The sequence below is a fragment of the Rhinolophus sinicus genome, linkage group LG07 (assembly GCF_036562045.2).
Source record: "Rhinolophus sinicus isolate RSC01 linkage group LG07, ASM3656204v1, whole genome shotgun sequence".
NCBI lineage: Eukaryota > Metazoa > Chordata > Mammalia > Chiroptera > Rhinolophidae > Rhinolophus > Rhinolophus sinicus.
In genome coordinates, this window is record NC_133757.1 from 73372951 (window position 1) to 73399317 (window position 26367).

The following is a 26367-nucleotide window of genomic DNA, read 5'->3' on the forward strand; positions in this document are numbered from 1 at the left end:
CCCTCTTCCACCAGCACGCTTGTACACCCACAGGCCACACTCCTCGTGCGCACCTCCGCTGGTGGTTCCGGCGGCAGTGCACTGGGCGCCGTGTTCTGCTTCTTGAGCCGGCGCTGCAGCTCCAGCCGCTCGCGTTCGCGCTCCACAGCGCGCTGGGCCTCACGCAGGCGCTCCAGGTCATGTTGGTAGGCCTCGCGCTGCTGGTCCAGCTCGGCCCGCTCCTGGCTCTGCTGCTCCTGCAGCTGCGCAACCTCGCTCTCGCGCTGCTGCAGCCGTGCCGACGCCAGGTCCAGCTCCTGCCGCTGGCGCTCCCGCTCGCGCTCCCAGCGCTGCTGCTCCAGCCGCAGCTGGCTCTGCATCTTCTGCACGCCCGCCAGCTCCTCCCGCTGCTTCTCAAAGTTTCGCTGCCTCTCCTGCTCCAGCAGCAGGTTCCCGCGCGTCGACTGCAGCCGGAACTGCTTCTCCCGCTCCTGGATAGTGGCCCTCTGCATCTCCACGTAGCTATCCTGCTGGGCGATGACCGCCTGGGGGGGAGGGTACTGGTGAGCGGGCACACCCTCCCCTAGACCCCAACCCCAGTCAGGGAAAGGGCAGTGCAGCTTGTCACCCCCACCCCCAGACCCTGTACCTGGAGGCTAAGGAGCAGCTGGGATAGCGTCTGGATCCGCTGGATAAGCTGAGGGAGGTGGGGGGTGGGGGAGGGAGGGAGGGAGGGAGGGAGAGAGGGAGAGAGAGAGAGAGAGAGAGAGAGAGAGAGATACACACGCTGGTTCTCAGTCTGAAGCCCTACTGGGTGTGCATGTCAGTCCCCGAAGAGATGGACAAGCGCAGAGCCTACCTCGGACTCCAGGACAGTGGGCAGACGGGGGCCAGACTCAGGGCCCAGTGCCTCCACCTGTGGAGACACGTGTCAAAGCAGAATTTTTAAGGACCAATCCAACTTGAGTCAGATCCATTTATTGACAAGACACTCCCTTAGCATGGGACAGGCACTTTCTGATCATCTGACGTGGGTGAGTCTTGGTGTCTGAAAAATGAGGGCGCAGGGTGGCCCCAGGTGGTGGGAGGGCTGCCGCCTGACTCCAAGCCCACCACCTAGCCCTGCTCTGAGCCCGACGCTCGGCAGCAGTGGACCTTCTGAATTGAAGGGGAGGAAGCAGCCAGCATGACTTTGGCATCTGTGGGAGTGAGGAGGACACTGAAAGCTTGTGGCCCCTGCAGTGTTTCTCACCTGTTGAGGAGATCATGGCCACTGTCCTGAGCCCCTCCCGTCCCCGGCCTCCCTCCATTCCCGGGGTCAGCAAGAAGCATGGAGGTTTACCTGCATGCATATTAACCTGGGCTGAGATATTACTATTCACCAATGAGATGAATGGCACTTGTCACCATTTGCCATAAGGAAAGACTAGAGGACCAACACAGGCTGCTCACACTTGTTAACGATAATTAAGAGGAGTTGGGTGGATTCTACTCAGCGCAGGGCAGTCCTGAGGAAGCAGCGTACCGTCTGTGGTGCTTCCTCGGAAGCCCCTGGGGCGTCGCTGAGCTTCCCGTCTGTGCTGCCTGCAGGGTCTTGCCCGTCTCGGGGGCCGGGGTCACTGCTACACACCTTCTTCTTAAAACTGCCACCTGAAAACCCCAAGCCAGGCATGTGAGAATGCTGGGGATCCTCAGGGGGTCTAGACGCCCCACCCCTCCCAGGTAGGAAATCACGGCTGGGTTGCAGTCCTCAGCCCTGTGCTGAAATGGTGGCATTTGTGGTGGAGGTAAGCAGAAGGTTCCAGAACCCTGACCATGAGGGAGGTTGTTAAGGGGAAGCAGTAACAGAGATGCCAAACAGCAAATGTCTGGCTTTGCCAAGGACGCGGTGTGAGGGAAACATCTGAAGAAACTGAACCTCTGGCTGCTGACCTTCCCAAGGGCCCTAGAAGCCCCAGCCTGGGCATGGGGGGAGCACCACTCACTCTTGCCAGGACCACTGGCGCTGTCGTAGCCCCCAACGGTCCCTGCCCTCCGGCGCAGGCTCCCGGAGCCGCTACTGTCTTCCGCCAGGCTGTTGGAGCTGCCCAGCCGCCTACAGATCAGGCTCTGGATGTCCTCGACTGTGAAAGGACGCAGGAGGGACCCAGTTACCCAGGAGCCATGCTGTTGGCGTCAGAGTGCTGCAGGGCCCAAGGCAGAGGTCTGTGGGGTGTTGGTCACCCTGTCCTAATCGCCTGATGTGGGTGATTCTGTGCCCTGCCTGCACAGGTACTGCAACCAGGATGGGCCAATCTGTGTCTGCAGGAGGCCAGCCCTTGGGGCAGCCTGTGGATGGGCAGCCTGGGCCTGTTAGGGAACTCGGCGTGGCTACTGCTTATGTGACGAGTCATACAGAATGTCAGTGGCCTTGGGTACAGGGCTGGTCACACAAAGCACTCTAGGACAGACAGGCTTTGGCCAGGACAGGAGGTAGGAAGAACATTCCAGGCTGAGGCACAGGACATGAGAGGGCCTCTTGGGGCCAAGGGGCCAATGGGGCCAATGTCCACTGGAGACGCAGGAGGAAGGAGAACGTCGCTGTTCCTGGGGAAGCAGGGGCAGAGTCCACATGGGATCCCTCTGCTCGGTTCCCTTCCCTCTGAAGGCAGGGCTGTGTCTGTCTGGTTTGCTGTTGAAAGAGGGGTGCCGCCGTCCTCCCAGACTGAATGCACACTGGCTGCCTGGCCTGCCATGTGCCCTGGTGAGCACGGGGGGCAGCAGCTGCATGGAAGCTGCCAGGGACGCTGACTGCGTGGTGAAGCCGGCATGGGCAGGGCGTACACTGGGGGAGCGGGGCGTACACTGGGGGGGGCAGGGCGTACACTCGGGGCGCAGGCCATCTACTGGCCAGTGCCCTCCCATGGTTGCTGGTGCATCTTCCCACTACATGCGGGGTTCAGGCCCAGGGTAGCTCTGGGTCCAGGAGTCCTCTGCAACGACCCACTAACTGTGTCCATGTGCATATTTCTGGATATGTCATCAGTGACCCACTTCTTAGAAAGGAGAGTAACGTCTTGAACGTGGGGAACCCGTCTCGGTCGACTCCAGATCCCAGGGTCCCAGTGTGGTGCCTCACATGTGTCAAGAAGGGGAAGTATTTGGCGAATGTGAGAGAAGGTGGTTTAAGTCTGCAACGAGGGGCTTGCACCAGGTCCTGTCTAAGGACCTTCTGGCTCTAGTAGGTGCTAGAGAGGAGCCAGCACTGCTCCAGGCCTCCAGCTGCCCACCCAGATAGAAGCGTGGCCTGGACAGGGTGGCGAGTTCGCAACACTGGGTTGTGTGCCCGGCCTAGGGCCCCTTGACAAAGCCACCCAGGCAGGACTGTGGCTCGGGAGGGGGGCAGCGCCCCATGGGGCCCCAGGGCCCGGCTACTTACTCTCAGTCATGGCCAACTTGAGGATCAGCTCCCCCTGCAGGTTCTCTGAGGGCTCTCCTCCTCGGAACAGGAGTCGAGGTTGAGCCAAGTCTTCCGGCCCGCTCATCTCGGCCATCTCCAGGTAGATGAGCTGCTTCTCGCTGAGGCTCTGGGCTATCTGCTGGTCCTTCAGGTTTAGTCGCTCTGCAAAGCCACGTGGTGTCACTCTTGTTTGGGATCGTTCCCCCTGAGCCCAAGGGTGCTGGGGATCCCCGCTGCTCCAACCTTGCTGAGAAGCAGTGGTGAGGGCCTGACCCTGCCTTCTGATGGCTTTCCCCAATTGTAAATATCAAACACAGTGGGGTGTGGTGAGACCATACCAGGCCGATTTACGAGTTTTGGACAAACTGAGAGCCTTGTAATATGTAGTTTTCTAATCTTGAAAGTCCTTCTTCAGGCATTTAGATCAAACTCCTTGTTACAAGTCTCGGTTTTATAATTTTTTGGCTGCTATGACTGCGACTTATTTTATTATACTTCCTCCCTGGTGATGTTTAGTAGAGCTACATCACGTTCAGCTAAATGATTAAGTGCGCTTACCAGTTCCAATCATTTTCCAGTTGATTCTACTGTATTTTGTAGGCAAATAATCATGTCACATGCAAAACATAGTTCTGTTGCCTGCCTTCAATCACATCTTACTTCTGTTTCTCCCAATATTACCCTGGCTGCAACTTCTAGGATGAAGATAATAAGCAAAGGGGGGTGGCCCTGCCTGGCTCCTGATTTTGATGGGAGTGTCCCAGACGTTCAAAGTTAGGGTGAGTTCAGCCTTTGATCCAAGACGGGAAAGAATATCTTGATAAAGAAAATATTTTTTGTATTTCTAATTCTCTAAGAATCTTGTTGGGAATGCGTGATGAACGGGCATTACTATGTCACTGTGGCATCCATGCAGGACATAGATTTCACTACTGCTCGGAGGAAAGAAAGAGTCAGAATGGGATGAAATGAACACTATGTTAGGATTACGTTTCCAGGGTCCAGTGGGATGTCCCCCCTTCCTTTGGGACATTTTTATTAATACCTTCAAAGGGGCATCTCCCCACAAAGAGAAATAAAGTATGTACTACCTGATTTTCCCATATTTATTACTTAAATGTGACCTAACTTAAAACAATGCAGTTAGTGAAAAGGAAGAGGAAGCTGATGGAGACCACAAAGTCCTAGGAATTGTTCTTGGCAATGACTCACTGAAATAGCACAGGATGCTGTTACAACTGGGAGGAGAATGGATAGCACAATACGTTACGTCCACACAATGGAATAGTATTCAGCTGTAAAAAGGAAGGGAACTGACAGCTACTGAGGATGAACCTTGACAATATCATGCTAAATGAAATAAGCCAGATGCAAAAGGACAGATACTTCATGACTCCACTTATACAAGGTCCCTAGAATAGCCAAATTCCTAGAGACAGACAGTAGACGAGAAGTTACCAGCAGCTGGGGGGCGGTGGGGGGGAAGGAATGGGGAATGACTGCTAATAGGGACAGCGTTTCTTTTTGGGGGGATGAACGTGGTCTAAAATTGATTGTGTAGTGGTTGTGATAGTGGGATGAAAGCCATTGCATAGGACCCGTTAAAAGGGTGAACTGTATGGTGTGAAGCTGAGGTCCCTGGCCACAAAGCCAGGGCTGGTCTCGGTCTGCCTGGCTGTAGGCGGCTATGGGGGTCCTGTGCTCCTACAAGGCCCCATGGGACCTGTCCGAGATGGTATGTGACCTGGGACACCCACATCGAGCTTCTCCCTGAACAAGGACCAGGGGAAGGGAGCAGCATGTGTGGCAAAGCGCTTGTGTTAGGAAGGGGCTCAGGGGCCCTGAGTGCCACCAGAAGACCACTCCTTCCAGAAGACCACTACCTCATGACAAAGCCTTGCTGCTAATGCCCCACAGAGCTGCAGGACACAAGTCAGCCCACAGCAAAAGGCCTGGGGGACACGTCTGTGGGCATGGAGGTTGGGACTGACTTGCCCTTACCTTGGAAGTCCCTCAGCCTCACGGCGCGGGCCTCCATCACCTTCCTTTCCTCTTCAGCCTCGCTGAAGGGCCCCTCCTCCTCGTCTGGACAGCTGCAGGGACAGGGGACAACAGGTGGGTGAGAATGCCTCATGGGCTGGCTAGCCCCTGCCAGGGGCACTGAGAGGCATCTTAGTGGGCACTAAAGATGTCTGCAGAATCAGCTGCTAAGAGTGTCTGATTTTGTGATGGATTTAGCTTGTTAATGGAGGAAAAGGAGGGGGAAGAGAAAGACAGCATTAGCATTTATCCAGTCTCAGTGTTGGGATATAACCAACCACAGGTTTTAAATGCCTAGCCACCACTTGGAGGAGACTGTGGATAGCTTGTTTCCTGGGACCTGCTGGGCACAGGAGGCTACAAGCCCAACAGAGCTGAAGTTGAGGGTGGAGGAAGCTTGAAGCTGGCTGAAGTCTTCGGGAAGCTTCCAAGCAGAGAGAGAGGGAGCAGCAGGCTGGCTGGGTGTGGGGGCCAGGCCACCTTTCCCTGTCAGGTGGACAGGGAGCCAGGCATCATGCAGAGCCACTGGGCTGGGGTCCGGAGGGGTCCCCTGGCCCAAGGAGGAAGGACAGGACGCCATGACCTGCTCCAACAGGTCTGGCCCCAGACTCGGGGGGATGGGGACAGCCCGTGTGTCAGGCGGAATGTCCTACCAATACAGAACGTTAGAGCTGCCTGGCTCCATGTCCCCTGGCCAGAGGCATCGGGGCGTTTTTCGCATCTGATAGGTGGAGCTGTTGTCAAAAGGAGCTGGAATGGTGCCATCTGTCCCCTTTAGATGAAGGATGGACAAAGCACCAAGGTGGAAAGAGGGAGAGGAAAAGCAAAGGGGTCTCTGGTCTGCCTGTGACCTCTGGTGCTTTCAGACATTTCAAGGTCACCGCCAATATGCCAACCAGCAAAGCCAAGGGCAAACGGCCAGTAGCGGGAACACAGGCACACAGCCCTGCTCACCTCTCAACTGCCCTTCGGATGTGGGCCATCCAGGCGTTCCTCTCCTCTTTGGAGCTGGTGTAAATCTCGTACATCTCAGGCCCTTGTAGGGAGGCGCTGATCAGAAACATGGCTTTCTCCTCGTTGGCCACTTCCCTCACAATCAGCTTTTGTAACGAGATGACGGGGCGCTTCGAGTCCTGCAGGGCAGAACACGGTCGGGAGGGTCACCTTTCACCCTACTGCAGGGCACCCCACTCATCTTCAAACAATTCAAAGCAGAAATATTTTGCCATCTGAGGAAACAAGATACTATTGCCATGACATCCTTGTATCCTTTCCATGTGTGTTTGATGTGCTTAAACAAATGTGTTTTACAATCAGTAACGCATGTACATGGTACAAAACTCAAAAGAGGGCCGGCCCGGTGGCTCAGGCAGTTAGAGCTCCGTGCTCCTAACTCCGAAGGCTGCCGGTTCGATTCCCACATGGGCCAGTGGGCTCTCAACCGCAAGGTTGCCAGTTCGATTCCTCGAGTCCCACAAGGGATGGTGGGCAGCGCCTCCTGCAACTAAGATTGAACACGGCACCTTGAGCTGAGTTGCCGCTGAGCTCCTGGATGGCTCAGTTGGTTGGAGTGCGTCCTCTCAACCACAAGGTTGCCGGTTCGACTCCCGCAAGGGATGGTAGGCTGCGCCCCCTGCAACTAGAAATGGCAACTAGCAACGCCAACTGGACCTGGAGCTGAGCTGTGCCCTCCACAACTAACACTGAAAGGACAACAACTTGAAGCTGAACGGCACCCTCCACAACTAAGATTGAAAGGACAACAACTTGACTTGGGAAAAGAAAAGTCCTGGAAGTACACACTGTTCCCCAAAAAATTCCTGTTCCCCTTCCCCAATAAAATCTTTAAAACAAACAAACAAACAAAAAACTCCACAGAAACAAGAGTAGATCATATATAACAACAAACACCTCTTCCTCCTGACACTGCCCAAACACCCAGGGCCAATCAGTATTAGTCTATATGTCCCACGTGAGATATGCTCCAGATGAACCAGTAAAATGCATATTTTTAACTGGTTATTACGGGCTGAATTATGTCCCCCCAAATTCCTGTGTTGAAGCCCTAACTCCCAGGACCTCAGAATGTGACTATTTGGAGAGACGGCCTTTACAGAGGTGATTAAGGCAAAACGAGGTCATTAGGATGGCCCTGATCCAACACAACTAGTGTCCCTATAAGAAGAGGCGATCAGGACACAGACATGCACAGAAGGACAACTGTGTGGGGACACAGGGTGCAGATGGCCCAGCAGCTTATCGCGTCCCATCACACAGGTGAGGTGGAGTCAAGGTGAGACAATGGTTTGGTGAAGCAGCCGGATCCTGTCTGTGGTGCTGGGAAACCTTGAGAAGCTCTAAAATGTCTGGGGAAGGTACATGGTCCCTAGTTAAGTCAGAGGCCACCTTCATTGCCAGATGAAGCTGGAGGCAAACCAGTTCTTTGAGTCCCGCAGCACTGCGTGCCCATGGTGGGGGGGCCTGACATCCTTCCCCTGCAGTGAGGTCTGCACTGTTAGACGCTAAAGGACCGGGGTCAGCTAGGCGAGTAGGTAGAAAGCCACATCCCTGGTGGACACAAGCCAGGAGGGATGAATGGCATCCCAGCTTGACTTCAAGTCCATCAGCGCTCACGGCAGGCATTCTGGGACCAGCATGCTGTGGGGTCAACATGGTGACAGCACACAGGGATGCAGGACAGCGGCTGCCTGAGCTCGTGTCCTTAGTGACGAGCCAGTAAGTCCCTGGGAGGCATGGAAGGGCTCTTCTGCCCACGATGCTGAGGCCTGGGAGAACCTGAGTGCTTGTGACAGAAAGAGCCACAGAAATGCAGAGGGAGGCGGACACTGGAACGTGCCCCTGAAGCCTCGTCAGGCAACTAGACAGCAAAATTCTGCTGCTTCCGTGCTCAGGTTATTCTGCTGCTGCCTTGTTGGAACCTTCTGGCCCTTGGGAGGACCCAGGACAACAAAGCACAGCTGTACGTCACCCAGATGAGCTTTTCTAGCCGCCTTGCTCTGTACTGTTCTCGTCTTGTCGTCGAGGTAGCGCCCCCAGCCGCCCCCTCCACCCAGCTGCCTTCTGCGCAGGCAGCTTTACAGCAGCCCTTCCATGAATAGGGGGACACATACCACAGAAGCAAAGACATATTTCTGATCCTTTTCTTGGAGCAGCAAGAGCACATCGGTCAACAAGACGGCAAGGACGTCTAAGGAGAGAGCACAGGAAGAAAGGTGTGGGGTGACATGGCTACGTAGGCCCTGCTGGGCAGCTGGGCAGACAGAGCCCTAGGGGCCATCAGCACCACAGGAAGGAGCCCCGGTCACTCTCAGCCCGGCGCCTTGATGCTTCTGCATGAGCCTGAATGCTTCTTTTCGCCTCCCACCTCCCCACCACCTCCCCAGGTTTCAACACCTCATACCAACTACCGTGTTTCCCCGAAAATAAGACCTAGCCTGACCATCAGCTCTAATGCGTCTTTTAGAGCAAAAATTAATATAAGACCTGGTCTTATTTTAATATAAGACCAGGTGTAATATAATATAATATAATATAATACAATACAATAATGGGTCTTATATTAATTTTTGCTCCAAAAGACGCATTAGAGATGATTGTCTGGCTAGGTCTTATTTTTTGGGAAACAGGGTACTAGTGTCCTCTTGGTGGTCCCTCAACACCTCCTGCTCTGCTGCCAGGCCACTGTGCTCTGACGTTCCCCTGGTGTAGCAGTGCCCCTGGGGTCTGTCTTTGAGACTCTCTCACTGTGATTTCTCAAATGAGAACCCATCCCTGCTCCGTTCTTCCTACCCCCAGGTCACCTGGGACCTGAGCCGCTGGACGCTCACCTCCTGCCTCCTACCAGAGGGCCACACTCTTGCCTCCTCATGCCCGAGCTTCCTGGTGGCAGCAGACTGCATGCCTTGTCCTTGTAGGAACATCTCACGGCCACCCGCATGGCAGAGCTTTTGCACTTGGATGCACATCCTGAATTGCATCTCCACCAGGAGCTCATGTGGTGGGAAGCATGAACACTGCCTTCTTGGGAGCTGCCTCTGACCACGTCTCAACCACATGCCCGCTCTTGCGGTCATTCTCTTCCACTGCAGCCTGCTGGCTTCCTTGAAAGCATTTACTGTGCTTTTCGCCATCTTTCTGTTTACTACTCTCTCTCTCTGCCTGCTGACTGGCCTCGTACCACCCTCCTGGGGGCCTAGAACACAGGTGGTGCTGAACTGTATCTGCAGGACGCACCTCGCTCAATATATGAACAAACACATTCTGCGGTTCGGCCAACTGAAGATCTGGCCACTCCCTAAAGACCTTTAAAGATGCCGATGCCAGTGGACAGCTCAGTGTGTTTCTGAGGCACATGAAATGGACAGGAGACTTGGGGATGAGTCCCGAGTGCTCGCTGGTCTGGACTGCACCACGGATTCTGGAAGCCAGGACCGGAGCACACGCCGAGCAGTGACTGAGATGCTCGGTGACACTGAGGTCGGCAGTCCAGTCCGGGTGGCGTGTTCTACCCACACTAGGCCGTCAGTGGTTGGGCCCACTGCAGGCGCGCCCCGCACGGCCAGGTGGGAAACCTGGGGCCTCACGGTGCTATGGAATTCTGCTGGCAACGAATCCCCACCTCTCTTCATCCAGGGACCCTCCTGGTGTGCGCCACACCATCTCAGAGACTGGAGGAGCGTGCTGGGGTGACTGTCTCATTCTCACTCCACAGTGGCTGCCTGTGCTCCTACTGACTCAGCACACGACCACCCTTTAGCCATGAAGCAGCCAGGCTGCGGTGGCTCTGTGCCAGCCGGCACCCACAGACCCAAAATGGTGCCCATGGATCCAGAGGGCACCCACTACTTCTAGATAGTGGTATCAATCCATGAAGGGGCCACCCGTCCAAGGGGGCCCAGGGCAGGGCTTCACCTTTCAAGCGCCCGGACGTGGTCTTCCAGCACAGCGTGCCCTCCAGATGGAGCTGCCGCTGCAGCATGTCCTCCTTGCGGAAGGGCAGCCCGTTCTTGAGTTTGCTGGAGGACTTCAGGTCCATCTTGCCTGCGATCTCCCTGAGGCGCTGGCCTTTCTCGCACTCGCTGACCTTGGCGTCCACTTGTGAGATGACGTCTTTGATGAGGTTCAGGGCCTGGGTCAGGTCTTCATAGTCTTCGGAGCCAGCTGCCAACACAGCAGAGTTTTAGCGCTTTCCTTTGTCCACGATCACGAACGTGACAGAGGCGGACACACTACAGGGTCTGGGGAGGTTCCCTGAGGCCACTGCTCAGAGGACCCTCAAGAATTGCCTTCCAACTTGAATCTCCCCAGATATAAATGCTTCTCCAAAATAAATGCAACAGCCCAGCATTTGTTTGTTTTTTTCTTACCAACACAGAGCTTCTGTGGAATGCAGAAGCTAAGGTGCAATTCAGTGACACATGTAAAGGCCACCCCTTGGTAAAGAGACTCCCTATGCCCTCCAGCTTTGCATAACACTCCCTCCACCTCCTGCTGTTACCAAGAGTGGGCTCCTCCCTCTCCAGGGATGTGCCTTTCGTGGCCCAAGTCCCCTGAAAATGAGGGAGATGTGGTCAGCATTGCCCTGGCCTCTGGGTCTCGTGCCCCTTCCCTTCTGCCCTCCATGCTGTCGGCAGGCCCTCCTGTGGCACTGCTCATAAACACAGGAACCATCTCTTTTCTGTCTGGGTCACTCAGAAGTGACCCTAACACGGGCACTTTCTCCATCACGCAGCCACTCCTCAGATGCTGAGTGAGGGCCTGCTATGGCCCAGCCTGTGCCAGGGGCCGGGGTGACAGCAGGCCCGTGAGGCCCAGTTCCCATCCTTCTTGGTTGGAAGCCCCAGCACCCTGCACAGTGATTCTGCCTGGTGACAACTCAGTGAATGGTCCCCGAGCCCAGCAACATCCAGAGAACCAAAGACAAATCACAGAGGGGCATGTGTCCAAAGCAATGGTTACAACAGGGGGCAGGGCGACAGAGACCACCGGCATAACACCGACGGGCAAGGCAGCGACGGTACCTTCTGTGTTCTGGATGATGCGTTCCACCAGCACGGGGTACTTGGTGATGCGCTGAGTGACCAGAAGAATACACTCCTGCACGCCCAGCCGCCGCACAATGGAAAAGTTGCCGATTTTCTATGAAATAGAAAACAAAACCATGCCGTACTGACGTCTTACTTCCTGCCAAATCAGTGGATTTAACTTGGCCGGGTACCGAGGCCGGGGGCTCCTTCCTTTTTGGCTCACGGGAACCTTTTCTTTGCTGCGTCACCAGAAATGTAAAAGCAGGATACACACAAAGGCAACAAAAGCAAAGGCAGCCTGGCCTACAAAGGGGGCCCCAAGGCAGCAGGGGAGAAGAAAGCAGAACCAGCCAGGGGGCGGCCACGGGAATGACCCGGAAAACTATACGAGGCACGTGCACGTGCGCACATGCGTGTGAAGATCCTGACCCGGACTGACGGCTATTGGACCTTCCAGAACCAGACAAGGCCTGTGCCTTCTGAACCGGCTCCCTGCAGCTTTCTGATACATACCTCTAGCTAAGAACCCAAGAAGTGGTCACCGGAAGCCGTTTCTTGGTGGGGGGCTGAGAGCAGCTTCCGGCGCTCTCCTGAGCACACCACATGCTCTCCTTCTTTGCTCCCACCACTCTCGTCTGAGTTTCAGGAATGCCAGCCATCGCAGAAAGGACCAGGAGAGTCACTGTGGGATGTGTGACATTCTGGGGACAAAACTCGCTCTCTCTTGGTCTCCTTCATCTCATCAGAACCCTCCCACTTTCTAAGTGTTTCTGGCTCATGATGTTGGGTGGCCTGTCCCATGCTTGTCACCAGATGAATTTAGGCCCTAAAGTGACTTTTTTTCCCTTTCGCGTCCATCCACTGTGATGATAATGGAGTGACACTGAAAACGCATCATTTGAACCCCAGACCATTAGTTACAGAATATCATTTCAGAAGAAAGTCCTCAGGGTACAGGCGACAGGGGATGAAGCTGTTTTGGAGCCATGTGTCCCGGGGCCACCACACAGCCATGCGGACAGAGCCTAGCGGCCTCAACCGGACGCACTTTCTAGAGAGCAGGAGGGAGAGCCTTGGCCGACCCAGCTGACTCAGGCTGGGTGAAGCGTTTTTGGTTCTGAGCTTTGAGTGTCCACACTCTGTTAGGCAAAAGATGGGTGTGGGTCATTCCACAGACTATGGAGGACATAGGGGACCAGAGAGGGGAGGAGGCAAGGGAGGGGACAAAGGTTTAGAGTAAGGAATGCCTTGCATCAGTCGGAGCGTCCGAGGCACCACGGGTGACTCCAGAGGGGGCGGCTCCCAGGGCAGGGTGGCCCCGTGGAACGACACTTGTGTCACCTCAACAACCTGAGGAATGATGGTCAGCTGGTTCCATGTTGGGGCCTGCAGGGGCATCTTAGGGGCCACCCTTGTGTCAAGGAACAAAGCTCTAGGTCTGCTTTGCTTTTACACCTTGGGATTCTCCAGAAGATTCCACTGACATGTTCTTGAATGAGTTCATGGTTAAGAATGAAAATAAAAATGTGAAGATCACTGGTTTGTAACTGGTGCCTTAATTTGAAGATCTGCAAACAGCTGTGCGTGTGCGTGTGTGTGAGTGCGTATGTGTATGTGTGCGTGCGTGTATGTGTGTGTGGGGGGGTGGGGGTGGGGCGAGGGGGGGAGGGAACTACAGTGAAAAGCATGTGTTAATTTAAAAAATAATTTTTTTTTTACCTTGATCAAGTTTTGAAATTTCTTATTTTGCTGCAGCAGCAACTTGTAATGACTGACTGCTTCATTGTGGCCACTACAAAAGACACCATATTTTTCTTTCATTCTCTCCCCGTTTTCACCTGAAAACTGAAAGACAGTGGAGATGTTACTGAAAGGAAACACGAAAACCGCCAGGGAACGTTTTCATGTCGTTCATCTGACTCTGTAAAGTAAGTACTGAATTCACTTGCAATTTTACTTTCTTCTCTAACACATACTCAAGCAGAGACATGCTTTAGTACAGGCACAATAAAGGTAAAACGAGAAAACGTTCTGCTAATGGGCTTTACGATGTCACAGATGCTGTGACGACATCCTGAACTCCGAGAAGGAAACATAAATTTAAGCTGAACAAAATTAGAAAAATTTAGAAGCAAAAGAGGTATTCTTCCAGTTTATTCTAACGAGTTGACTCGGGAAGCTTGGATCACTCTGAGGTCAGGCGAGTGGTGGTGGTGCCCTCTGACAATCTTGGCTGAGGCTCAGAAGTTGACTCAGAAGTCAATTCAGGGTCAACATCCCTCCCACAGGTGGCTCTGGTCCATAGATACGCTTCTAACAGCCAAAAACACAGCCGCCAAAACCAAAAAATAAAGACCAGCTAACCAACCGAAGAAAAGCCCAGAACACAACACTGGACAGTGTTTGGACAAGTGCATATGCTTTTTAGGTCTCTGTGTTGCTAGATTAGCTGCACACACAGCTGTAACGGCCCAGGACTGCTGTGCTCTGGGGAGGCAGGCTCTCAATAAATGGGGGCGAAAGGGTTCCTAGACTCAATCCCAATGTGTGTGTGTGGGTTTCCCCCACATCAACAATTCTCAGATGACAGCAGGGTCTGACACTATCTACCAGGAGATGGCATCTACAAGTTAAGGGTTTAGTCCTATAAGACTGTCCTCCCCCTACTTCAGATGCCACTTGTCACCTGTGCTTCAGACCAACTGGCTATAGAGCAGAGGTTCCTGTGATCCCCTCCTCGGGTTCAATTAATTGGCTACAGTGGGTCACAGAACTCAGAGAAACAGTTTACTTACTAGATCACCACTGCCTTTAATAAGGATCAACTCAGGAACAGCCAGGGGGAGGACCAATTATGGGGGAAGGGGTGGAGCTTCCATGCCCTCTCCGGGCACACTCTCCCCGAATCTCCACGTGTTCACCAACCCGGAAGCTCTCTGAACCCTGTCCTGTTGGGTTCTTATGAAGACTTCATTACAGAGGCACGACTGATTAAATCATTAGCCATTGATGACTGATTCACCTCCAGTCCCTCTCCCCACCCCCAAGGTCGGGGAGTGGGACTCCAGCTTCCAACCCTCTAACCACGTGGTTGGCTCCCCTGGCATCCAGATCCTATCCTTAGGAGCTTTCTAAAAGTCGCCTCATTCACATAACCTAAGACACCTTCATGCTGTCACCAGTTAGGAAATTCCAAGGGTTTTGGGACCTGTGAGCCAGGAACTGTGGACAAAGAGCAAATACATACTTCTTATAAATCACAATACAGGGCCTTGTCCCTGTTGTTACTGATGAGGGACAGAGCCAGACGGGGGCTCATCCCAGCCGTGCCCACCTGCTGTACCAGGAGGTCCCCGATTTTCTGGATGATGTAATTCCGGTCGCTGCCTTCCTCCAGGGCCTTCCAGCGGCGCTCCTTCAGCCGAGAGAGGAAGTGGCTGTGCAGCTCGAGGAGGTCGTCCGCGCACGGGAAGAGGCGGCCGACAGCCTTGCTGCTGAACTGCAGCTCCTCCTGCAGGGCCCTGGAGTAGACTTTGAGCATGATCTTCAGTGTCCGTACGTGGTGCGCCTCCGTCTGCATCAGCTCTGTGGGGCACGGGGACAGGACTTACCCACGCAGGGAACACACCCTGGCGTCGCTCCTCCCGTGATCCACGGGGGCACTTGTGCGTCCTGCCCGCCTGCCATATGCCAGGCTGGCTTCTCAGTTCTCTGCTGAAGTCCTTGCCCCCGTGGCCTTGCTACCCAAAGGCCAGGCCTCCCACTCTCCCCACCCCGGTGCTGCAGGGGCCCCCGCTTGAGGGAGCAGCGAGGCGTGGGGTGGCATCTGGAGAGGCAGGATGCAGGATGTGTGCCGGGACCTCACATTCAGAGGAGGGTTTTGTGCCGAAGGCGTCTCAAGGCTGTTTGGAGCCAGAACGCCGTTCGGATGAACACCACTCCTTGGGGTGTGCAATTCACACATTTGTGCACGTCAGGGGCCAGACCCAGACGGTAACTGATGCAAAAGCAGAGCTCAAGTGAGATTTTAATTCACTGTTAACGGCAAAGAAAGACCAGGTTTTGTGTTGGAGTTTTCCTGTCATTCAAATCAAGGCCTTGAAGCTGCTAGAGATGAAACCAAGTCAGCAGCACTGCGCCCAGGTTTGTGTTTGCCCAGGGCTGAGACAACGCGGCAGCCGGCCGCCCGGATGGAAGCGTGACTGATGCTCTCCGTCCCTCTCTGAAGGATCTCTGGCCTGGACTGGGCCCTGGGAGGAAGCATCCACTCGCGTTCTCTGCCCCACCCCCACCCCAACCTGGTGGCCTGGGCAGGCAGCTCAGGGTGTGAAACTCAGAAGGAAGTGGGCGCCCGTGGACACCCCTGACTGGGGTGTGGGGATCCCGGAGCTGGACCTGCCATGTGGGATAAAAAGTAAGGACGTTTCTAGAAATGCCAGAATGCCGACAACGGACAGGAAAATTCCTCCTCAGGTGACACAACACTGTCAGTTTTGGGGGACAGTTCCCATGGAAGAAGGACCATATGAACAGTAAGGGTTAAGGGAGAGAAAGGCCTCAGCTTCCACTGTGGTTGCCTTGGGCCTCTGGCACCCAGCTTGTAGGGGTCCTGGAGCCTGGCAGGACATAGGTGGGGCATCCAGCGCAGCTCTGGCCCAGGCACAGGCGCTGTGTCTGGGAGCTGTGGTTTTCATTGTATCCTGCAACATCCCATTTCAGGGCAGTGGCTGCCCACGGCTAGTGGAAAGGGGTGCCCACCACGGAGCTGTTGCTACAGTCCCACACGGAGAGAGGGACAGCCTCCAAACCCCCCAATTATAGCCACGTTCAGGCCTGTCTGCGGTCACGAGGGACAGCTGGGACAGGCCTGGGGTGGTCTTCTCTCTCAGGGTCACCAACAAGGTAAGCGTGAGTCAGGCCTGGAAGGCAAGGCTGTCCTGGGGGAGCAGGGAGCGGGTGACACAGTTTCAGGGAGAGTCGGTAGTGAAGCCCAGACTCCACAGTGGAACAAATCTTTACAGAAAGAAGGAAAAGAAGTGTGGAAGGCTGGTGTGGCAGCAGAGGGCTTCCTACCGTAAAGCACATCCTGTCTTTTCACCACCTCCCTCTTTTGTTTCTTTGCGTACGCCGGCTCCACGGAGAGGCTCCAGGACTCGGCCTCGAATTCATGGGCGTCCGATTCAATCTCACTTCTCAGTGAGGCAGTATAGGGGTCTGGGGAAAGAGCAAGAGGCCACTGCTTGGGGCCAGCCCAGCCTGAGTCCCGTGTACACACTGGTGTGGGTCCCAGCACTTCCCAGAGTGATGGGGACCCCGTGACATCTGTGAAAGCATCGGGATGACTGTACCTTCTACGAAAATGGACTCGGCATTCGAGGATGTAAGTGAAAGGGAGTCATCCGTTGCCTGCTTAAATTTCAAAAATGCAGAGTCGGCTTCATCCATTTCTCCTGTGACTAGTCTAAATAAAAATCATAAAAACAATTACTACAAAAAATCGAAATACACACACACACACACACACACACACGCACGCACGCCCCATTTTATGAATGCAAATTAGACTGTTAATCCGCTTAAATACTATCTGAGAACTTTCCGGATTTCAATGTAAGCCTTAACTTTGCCACAGATCACTTCTGAAAATCAGGAGACTATCTGCCAACATAACATCAGGACTTCTTTCATAACTAACTTTAATGTTCAGGTACATTGTAAAGGTGTGTTAATCATATCCTTCCTTTACTGGCCACTGGAGCCCCTGAAATTCTTTCCAGAAAGAGTTAGGTGGACACAGCCTCACTCAGTCAAGGGTGGAGGGAGAATCCTTTCTAATGCAGAAAGATAATCAGCTCCTTTCCCCACCAACTCATGCAGGGATCACCGCGACAACATTTTTGTAACATGTTTTCTCCCTGAGCACTGCTGAATGCACTATTAAGAGAACCACCTCGAAGCTCTTGGAACACTGGGTTAGGGCATAAATAATGGGATGCAACCCCCTTGGGAACTTCCAGCCTCATCTTGAGTACACAAAGGGACCCTTCAAGAGCATGAAGCAAAATGGCTCCAATGGTCCAGCCCACCCAGAACACACCTTGTTTGAAAAAGAAAAGGAATGACTCTGAAACAAGTGTTAATGGGAATTTCACTGCTTGGCTGGGGGCCCATGAGTAGATTCACACGCCCCTGAGGGTCTCCTTTCAGAGAGGCTGCTGGCAGGGTCCCCAGGAAACGGCACCCCCTGAGCCCCCTCCCTTCACCTGCCCTTGACAGCAGAGAGGGGACCTGGCTTACCCGAGTCGCGGCCCCGTTCTCGCCGGGCTGGGTGCTGGCTGTGGACCCCCCTTCTGCGAGACCGTCATGCCGACATTCCTGGACAGGGCCGGGCTGCCATCGGACAAGAGGGTGTTCCTCGGGTGTTCCTTCAGGGACGCTGCGACGGAGGCAAAGACAGAGTTGGTGCTGAGAAAGTGGGCAGGGTAGTGGAGGTGGCCTGTCCGGAAGCCCTGCTCCGACTGCGGCCGCAGGACGGACAGGATCTTGGAGGTCAGCAGCTCGTTATCTAGAAAGACATTCTCGCTCCATTTCCTAGGAAAGGAGCCATAGAAAGACAGGTCGGGGCGGCTGTGGAGAGCGTTGTCTCTGTCGCTGCCTTTGGAATGTGCGTGTCCCATGTTCACGGCGGGGCTCCCAGACTGCGCAGTGCGCTGTTCTTATACCTCCCTGGGATCCTTCTAGAAATGTAAAGCTGCGTCTTCTCTTACTTTATTGGCTGAAGCAGCGGGTCTGGAGGGCAGGAAATTGGTCCCCACTGAGACCGTTTAGGGCGCAAATCACATCATATTTTCTCCTTTGGTAAAATAACAACAAAATATCCTGACACCCCTTCTGTCTTAGCAGGGGGTCAAAAGCAGAGAGCAGTTTCTGTTCACTGTAAAGAAGCTAATATCACGAAGTCGGGAGTCTGCGCTTGGTGTGGCTGGTGCTGACATCACACGTACGACTAATGAATCTGAGATCAGATGTCAGGATGACTGAGACCGAGACCACAGGGCATGGTGTGAGCCGCAGGCACCACAGTCCGTAAGCACTCGGACACAACCTGACCACCAGAGTGGATGACAGGCTCTGATCCTATTTCACAGGCGATTGTAAACCAACCTAACGTGCAACAGGGGACCCAAAGGGTTGCCCGCACTCATCTGCTCACTAATTTAAGAGCTGAGCTACTAGGAAGCACATAGCCTGTGATTTCCCACTGCCGGAAAGATGCAACTCTTAGAAAACCAAGCTGTCACTAATCAGGCTGGTCCACCCCCCACAACGTAACCATCTAACTCAAGCCTAGTTGAGCCAGGCTGCTAGGTTAATTTATTCACATTTGAAAGCTTTCCTCCAACAGCAGCATTAACAGGAAATCTGCTGGTGGCCTTCCCTACCTGGCTCCTGGGTTCCCAAAGCACCCACCCACTGGTTTCTCTATGTTACATGAAGAAAGCAGCTGGAACTCTGGTTCTCAGCAGCAGTGAGACTATGACCCTTGGGCGGGCATGGGGCTGGCCCTACAAGAAAATGTACTTCTCTCAGGAGCTTTTCTTGGGGAGAGGGGTTCAGCATGCTGAGTGAGTTTTAATTCAGGTGGAAATTTAGGGAGGCGGCAAGTGTGCCTGTGGGTGTGTGTCCGACAGAACATTCCTGTAGAGGAGTAATGAAGACAGCTCATAAAAAACAACAACCCACTAAGTGGTGTGACGCCGTTTTACACACACAGAGCATTCTAAATCAGCTATTCATTTTTTATCAGAGCTCAGCATGGTGACAATCCCATTTGGGCAGTGACTCCAAATGTCGCGATGTTGTGGTCGTAAGCGGCTAACAATTATTACAGCAGACAAAGATGACGAGGCTGTCACTCATAGACGAACTCCCAGGGACAAAGGCGCAAATCATAAAACCGAGGCCTTCACGGTCCAGAGCAGGCATTTCCTGCCATTTCGGCACCACATTAAACCCCACCCAGGCTATTATGACCTGAGTGCACAAATATGGGACAGATCCTGAAATGCATCCTTTGCCCAGCATCCTGGTACCACCGACAGACTGTTCCTATGATCTGCGGTCTTGCCTGAAGAGGGGTGGATTCTGCTTTAATCAAATAGTCCACAGAAGAAAAAGTCACCATAAACACCTTCAAAGAATTTCTGGTTCCAAAGGTTAGGCACCCCAACCCCTGCGCTGCTCAAGGGTCAAGTGCACTTATTTATTCAGCTCATCATCTGTTTCCCCAACAGAATGGAGGGCAGTGCCTCCCACAGAACAGGTCAAGAAACCATTTTTTCAAAGAAGATTATCCAGCCTTAAAAAGGACAGACATCCTGACACCTGCTACAATGTGGACAAACCCTGAGGACATGATGCTCAGTGAAATAAGCCAGACACAGAGGGACAAACACTGTGTGATTCCCTTACATGAGGCTCCCAGAGGAGTCAGACTGGTAGAGACAGGAAGTAGATGGTGGTGCCAGGGGCTGGGGGAGGGGATGGGAGTGAGTGTTTCATGGGGACAGAGTGTCAGTTTGGGAAGGTGAGGAAGTTCTGGAGATGATGGTGGGGATGGTTGTACCACAATGTGAGTGTGCTTAACGCCACTGCACTGTACTCTTAATAATGATTACAATGGTACAATTTCATGTTACATATAATTTATCACCATAAAAGAAGGTAATGATTATTTCTTTGGGGTGGTAGAATGCTTCTGTATTTTGACTGTGGTGTTGGTTACTTAAATCTATACATGGGATAAAATTTCACAGAATTGTACTCTCCCCTTTCGCCCACACGTAACAAATGGCAAAATCTGAATAGGGCCTGTCCCTGTGTTAATAATATGGTCCCAGTATCAGTGTCTCGGTTTTGACAATGGACTATGATTACATCATCACTGGGGGACACTGGGTGATGGGTACGCAGGGACTCGACAATTTTGCACTTTCTTGTGACTCATGCACTATTTTAAAATAAAAAGTTACAGTCGAATTCTCATGATTTGTAGTAGTGATGTCACAGTGGGCACTGCGTTAGCGAATCCTGAAGCACCACCTGTAGGAGAAATCCAGGGCGAGGCTCCTGTGAGCCTCCAGCTATCCTTTCAGCAACCAGTCACTCGCTACATGACCTTGGGTTATGTGTGCCTCTGCTGACTGACGCCTGACTTAATATACACTGTCAATCTCGTAACATGGCACCCATCGCCAAGAGCACGCTAACTCGTGCCTGAAGGAAGCGTGTCTGTCGTGCGTACTTTCTCCGTGAGATGCATCCTGCGCTTAGGAACACTGGACAGCCCTTCAGCACTATGCTTGCCATTTTAAACCATGAAGTCATCAACGAAGAGGACAGAAAAAAAAAAGGCAAAAAACGTGGCACTAAATACAGTGCAAAAAGGACACCTGCTTCCAGCATGAGCCTTTGCTGGGAGAGTGCGCACTGGGTCACTCAAGTTTTTGGTTGTCTGTGTCTGAGAAAGACCACGATAGCCGTACAAGTATTGATCTGGGGTTACAAATACGCTTTAGCAAGTAGGGGAATTCATAAACACAGACTCTGCGAATGAGGATCGGCTGTATATTAAAAAGCCTTAAATGAGACGTTACTGTATTTTAGAATGCCTTTGTTTGCTCAAACACACACCACAGAACTCTGATATTCTTTGTATTTCTTTAAAACTGAGTAACCACACACTTCCAAAAAGCATTTGAGATGCCCTTCTATTTTTTTGGGGGGGTCTTCCTATAGAAAAGTTTAATGATATGCCTTTGGTGGCCATGTGACCGACTGAGAAACATTATTCGTTTTCCTCTGGAACAGTCCAACCATCACTCCCCTCAAGCTACTTAAGACTTAAAGAGACGGACAGTCATCCATTGACTCTTTCTCTAACACACGCAGCCTTGAAATAACTGCTTGATCAAGACATGAGTCAGTACCTCCACCACAGAGCAGCTGTGTTCATTTGTCTTATTATTCTGTATTTTTGATGCTCTGACATCTGTGTCCCCCACCCTCCCAGGAGTAGGCAGTTTCCAGAGATGGTCATCTAAGAAAGAGCTCCTTTTACATGCAAACCAACCAGTCCCGAGCCCACACCTGCAGCTACCTCCTTCACGGAGCTGTCATATCCAGGCCCACACCCACCTGCCACGTGCTGGATGATTAGGGACAGCCCCCCATGTGCCAGAGCCCACTGAAATTATTCACACGGGCCAATCCTAATCCCATTTACCCTGCCTCACCCTTTCTGCCCGATGGAAACCACAATAAAAGCTCTTGCCCTTGTTTTCTTCTCCCTCCCTCTGCCTCCTGACCCGCCCTGGTGCTTCCCTGTGTGGCCCTGATAGATGCAAAAATGAGGATGAACCTTGAAAATAAGCTGCATGAAAGATGTCAGCCACAAAGACCACGTATTGTAGATTCCCTCTACAGGAAATGTGCAGGATGGGTAAATCCATAGAGACAGAAAGGAGATTAACAGGTGCCTAGGACTGGGGGAAGATTGAAGGGTGGCCGCTAATGGGTGTAGGGCTTCTTTCTGGGGCTGTAAAATGGACTGCATGGGCTCTCAGTATACTCAAAGCTACCGAACTGTACACTTCAATGGATGAATTGGACGGTATGTGAATTACGTCTCAATAAAGCTATTAAACAAACACACTCCCGTGAGGAATAGCCCTCTTTCTGCAGGAGCAGATCAGGCCGTTTGGTAGTTGAACACACGGTATGAGTTAGTCATTGTGACCTCGGCTGTGAGAGAGACAGGAACACACATGTCTCCTAAAGCAGCCAGCCACGGGCAGTGGTGTGGCGCTGGGATCTGGCCCCAGAGCGGCCTTCAGCAGAGCGCTGCCACCCACCGTCTGCACTGCCATAAAAACCACTTCGGAGCCTAATTAGCACCGTCTGCCCACTGCTGAGAGGGGCCATCGATCGGCATGCACCCGGCGGTGACTATACCACAGAGCTCTTTCTACAAGGGGACCCAGAGGACAGGCAGGGACAAAAATAAGAAGTGAACAGTGAAAATGGAAAAAGTGCTTTGCCCGGAGGAAAAACACACCCCGTCCTTAGCAACAAACACAGATGGCAGCCTGTTCCCGTGACGATTTTTTTTAAAAGCCTTGTTTTGTCTCTTGAACCGCATAGTGGTTTCTGAGCAAATCAGACGACTAAGCTTGTGTGACAGACAGCGGGGTCCTACCTAATTACTTTACTTGGATAACATACCATGAAGTTCAGATTAATAGGGGCTATTTTCTAGTGTAGTTATGCTCCCCATGTGAACTCTGGTCTACCCTACATCCTTTAAGACATGAACTTTCTCCTCTAACACAAAGCACGACCTCCCTAACCCTGGCAGGAATCCTACTCAAAGCTACCGAACTGTACACTTCAATGGATGAATTGGACGGTATGTGAACTACGTCTCAATAAAGCTATTAAACACACTCCCGTGAGGAATAGCCCTCTTTCTGCACAAGGAAAGGACCCCACAAGGAAATCCCATGAACAACACTTAGTAGTTACGAATCTGTTGAAAGTCATTTCTTGAGGAAGACCAATAAGACATCAAGTGACCATATTAATTAGTTTTCAATTGTCCTTTCTCATCTTGAAATACACTGGCATCTAGAAAAATCGACTTTCAAGCAAGAATTTTATATTCTAAATGGCAGCTTCATCCTGTTGCTTGATAGGAATGCCACTGCAAACATCTTTCGAAGGCAGCTGAGCCCTGGCACAGAGGTACCAGCAGTTTTCGCCATGGCCACACAAACAGACTAGACAAGCGGCATCTTTAGGCAGGAACAGCCTTCTCTAGCTGCGCTGCAGTTTCAAAGGCTCAGCCTTGAAGTAACCGCTTGTTTTCTCTTATCTAGCATTTAGTGAGGTCCTGTGTCCCCTCCCTGCCTCCCATCCTTTGTCTCAGCAAAGACTTTTCTTTCAGGCTTGGGGTGTCGCCTGTCTCTGGAGAGTTCTAGCAAGCGCGAGTGTTTGGGAGACAATTAAGAAAATCAATACAAGATGAAGTTTTCAGTTCACAGTTCCTGACTTTTCGGCCACCTGAGAACAGAATAAATCAATGCCAAGACAACTCATTGATTTCTCTGTTCTGCTTCATTTTGATGTTACACAAGCAAGATGGTATAAAAAACCAATAAAAATGTAGGAGGAAAAAAACCTCTTAACCTCATGCTTCAGGGGACAAAGGAAAAAAAGGCATCTTGAGGCTCAGGAGATAGTGTGAGCCCGAAAGAATACTCTCTGAAACTGATATTACCCAATAAAAAAAATACACGCCCCCCCCCATCACGTTAAACTTAGAGAACACCATTTAAAAAAAAAAGTATCTTCTTGACTATGTGTGTCGGAAACTTAAAAATCACAAAAAGGTATAAAAGTAGAAATAATCCATAATGCCACCATCCACAGTTAATTGCTGCTGGTATAAATAGTTTTATAAGTTGAAAAATAATGTTTAATAACAATGACTGAGATTTGTGTTGAAAAGTCCTTCACATAGAGCAAAAGGATAATAATAGCAAGTATGTATGTTTTGCATAAATACCATACGGGACACACAGGCTATGCCATTCATCGAACAATATACAGCTGAACCTTGAAAAATGCGGGGGTTAGAGGCAGGAAACCCCTGCACAGTCAAAAATCCACGCATAACTTGACTCCCCCCAAAACTTAACTACTAATAGCCTACTGTGGACTGATAACATAAACAGTCGATTAACACACATTTTGTAAGTTATATGTATTAGATACTGTAATGTTACGATAAAGTAAGCTAGAGAAAAGAAAATGTTATTAAGAAAATCATAAAAGACATATTTACAGTTCTGTGCTATATTTAGCACTACCGTAAGTTCGTCATCTGTCATACCTACACCAATATTGTCTTATATGATACGAAACACGGTAAGTGTTCTATGTATTACTAACACTGACGTAAAAATATAAAAAGGTAATATTAAAATAATTAATATTTATTTACAGGTATAATGACTCATGCATTGATAATGAAAAAGCAGCAATATGACTGCTTTCTGGTAGCCTAGTGTAGTCGATATGATGCTTCATGGTAGTAAGGACATCTCAAAAAATTTTCCAATATATTTATTGAAAAGAAATCTGCGTATAAGTGTAGCCGTGCAGTTCAAACTGTGTTGTACTTGTGAATCACAACACCATGAACCATATTCTGTGTTACTCTATGGATAATCCTGGAAGAATTAGAACAATGACGCCCAGGTCCACAGGTGTAAAAATGAACTTGAACCTAAACTTCATATTTTCAGAAAAGTGAACTCAAAATGGACCAGATTGAAATGGAAAATGTAAAACTATAGAAGTTATTACGGATAACATACAAGGAAATCTTTAGGAACCAGGGGTTGGATAGTGAAGAGTTCTTTGATATGACACCAAAAACCTAATCCACAAAAGCAATAAATACCTATGAACTGACTTCATCATAATTAAAAACTTTCACTTGTGGGAGACCCTGGTAGAGGATGAAAAGACAACCTACAGAGCAGGAGGAAATATTTGCAAACTGCCATCTGTCAAATTACTAGTATTTGGAATATTTAACAAGCTTTCAAAACTCAATTGTAAAAATACAAACAACCCATTTAGAAAATGAGCAAAAGACATGAAAATAAAGACATTTCACCAAAGATAAACAGATAGTCAAAAAGCAGGTGAAGAGATGTTCCACCTCATTAGCCATTAGAGAAATACAAATTAAAACCACCCAGAGGGCCGGCCCGGTGGCTCAGGCGGTTAGAGCTCCGTGCTCTTAACTCTGAATGCTGCCGGTTCAATTCCCACATGGGCCAGTGGGCTCTCAACCACAAGGTTGCCAGTTCGATTCCTCGAGTCCCACAAGGGATGGTGGGCTCCGCCCCCTGCAACTAAGATTGAACATGGCACCTTAAGCTGAACTGCCTCCCGGATGGCTCAGTTGTTGGTTGGAGCGCGGGCTCTCAACCACAAGGTTGCCAGTTCGATTCCTCGAGTCCTGCAAGGGATGGTGGGCAGCGCCCCCTGCAACTAAGATTGAACACGGCACCTTGAACTGAGCTGCCGCTGGAGCTCCCGGATGGCTCAGTTGGTTGGAGCGCATCCTCTCAACCACAAGGTTGCCGGTTCGACTCCAGCAAGGGAGGGTGGGCTGTGCCCCCTGCAACTAGCAACGGCAACTGGACCTGGAGCTGAGCTGCGCCCTCCACAACTAAGATTGAAAGGACAACAACTTGACTTGGAAAAAAGAAGTCCTGGAAAAGTTTTTGACTTGGAAAAAAGAAGTCCTGGAAGTACACACTGTTCCCCAATAAAGTCCTGTTCCCCTTCCCCAATAAAACCTTAAAAAAAATAAAATAAATAAAACCACCCAGAAAGTAGCAAAAATACGAAACAGTGACGACTCTAAATACTGGCGAGGTTGTAGAGAAATTGGATCACTTGTACGTTGCTGGTGGGAATGTAAAATGGTGCAGACACTGTGGGAAATAGCTGGACAGTTGATAAAGGAAACTAAATAATTGCACTCCTGGGTATTTATCTCAGAGGAATGCAAAACTCATGTCCAGACAAAAACCTGTACATGACTATTCATAGCAGCTTTATTCGTAATAGACAGAAAACTGGAAACAACCTCGATGCCCTTCACTGGGCAAATGGTTAGACAAACTGTGGTTCATCCACACACATGGAATACTACTCAGCAAGGAAAAGGACTATTGATAACACGCAACATCCTGGATGGATTTCTTGGGCGTTACACTGAGA

The 26367-nt window shown here is 51.4% G+C and overlaps 1 protein-coding gene across 9 annotated transcripts in view; it reads right to left on the reverse strand.

Moving 5' to 3' along the window:
- The window catches only part of ARHGEF18 (Rho/Rac guanine nucleotide exchange factor 18), an 84849-nt gene that overhangs the window by 4061 nt on the left and 54421 nt on the right, over nucleotides 1-26367 (reverse strand). For all 9 annotated transcript variants that reach the window (XM_074337756.1, XM_074337757.1, XM_074337758.1 and 6 more), the window contains 16 exons: nucleotides 17803-17941; nucleotides 16854-16966; nucleotides 16579-16719; nucleotides 14840-15090; nucleotides 13225-13350; nucleotides 11500-11617; nucleotides 10391-10639; nucleotides 8590-8666; nucleotides 6413-6591; nucleotides 5420-5511; nucleotides 3398-3580; nucleotides 1965-2102; nucleotides 1505-1629; nucleotides 839-895; nucleotides 629-676; nucleotides 54-524 (listed from right to left, as the gene is read on the reverse strand). In XM_074337756.1, the coding sequence (XP_074193857.1) occupies nucleotides 54-524; nucleotides 629-676; nucleotides 839-895; nucleotides 1505-1629; nucleotides 1965-2102; nucleotides 3398-3580; nucleotides 5420-5511; nucleotides 6413-6591; nucleotides 8590-8666; nucleotides 10391-10639; nucleotides 11500-11617; nucleotides 13225-13350; nucleotides 14840-15090; nucleotides 16579-16719; nucleotides 16854-16966; nucleotides 17803-17941 (2507 nt within the window). The remainder of the gene's footprint in view (nucleotides 1-53; nucleotides 525-628; nucleotides 677-838; nucleotides 896-1504; nucleotides 1630-1964; nucleotides 2103-3397; nucleotides 3581-5419; nucleotides 5512-6412; nucleotides 6592-8589; nucleotides 8667-10390; nucleotides 10640-11499; nucleotides 11618-13224; nucleotides 13351-14839; nucleotides 15091-16578; nucleotides 16720-16853; nucleotides 16967-17802; nucleotides 17942-26367) is intronic.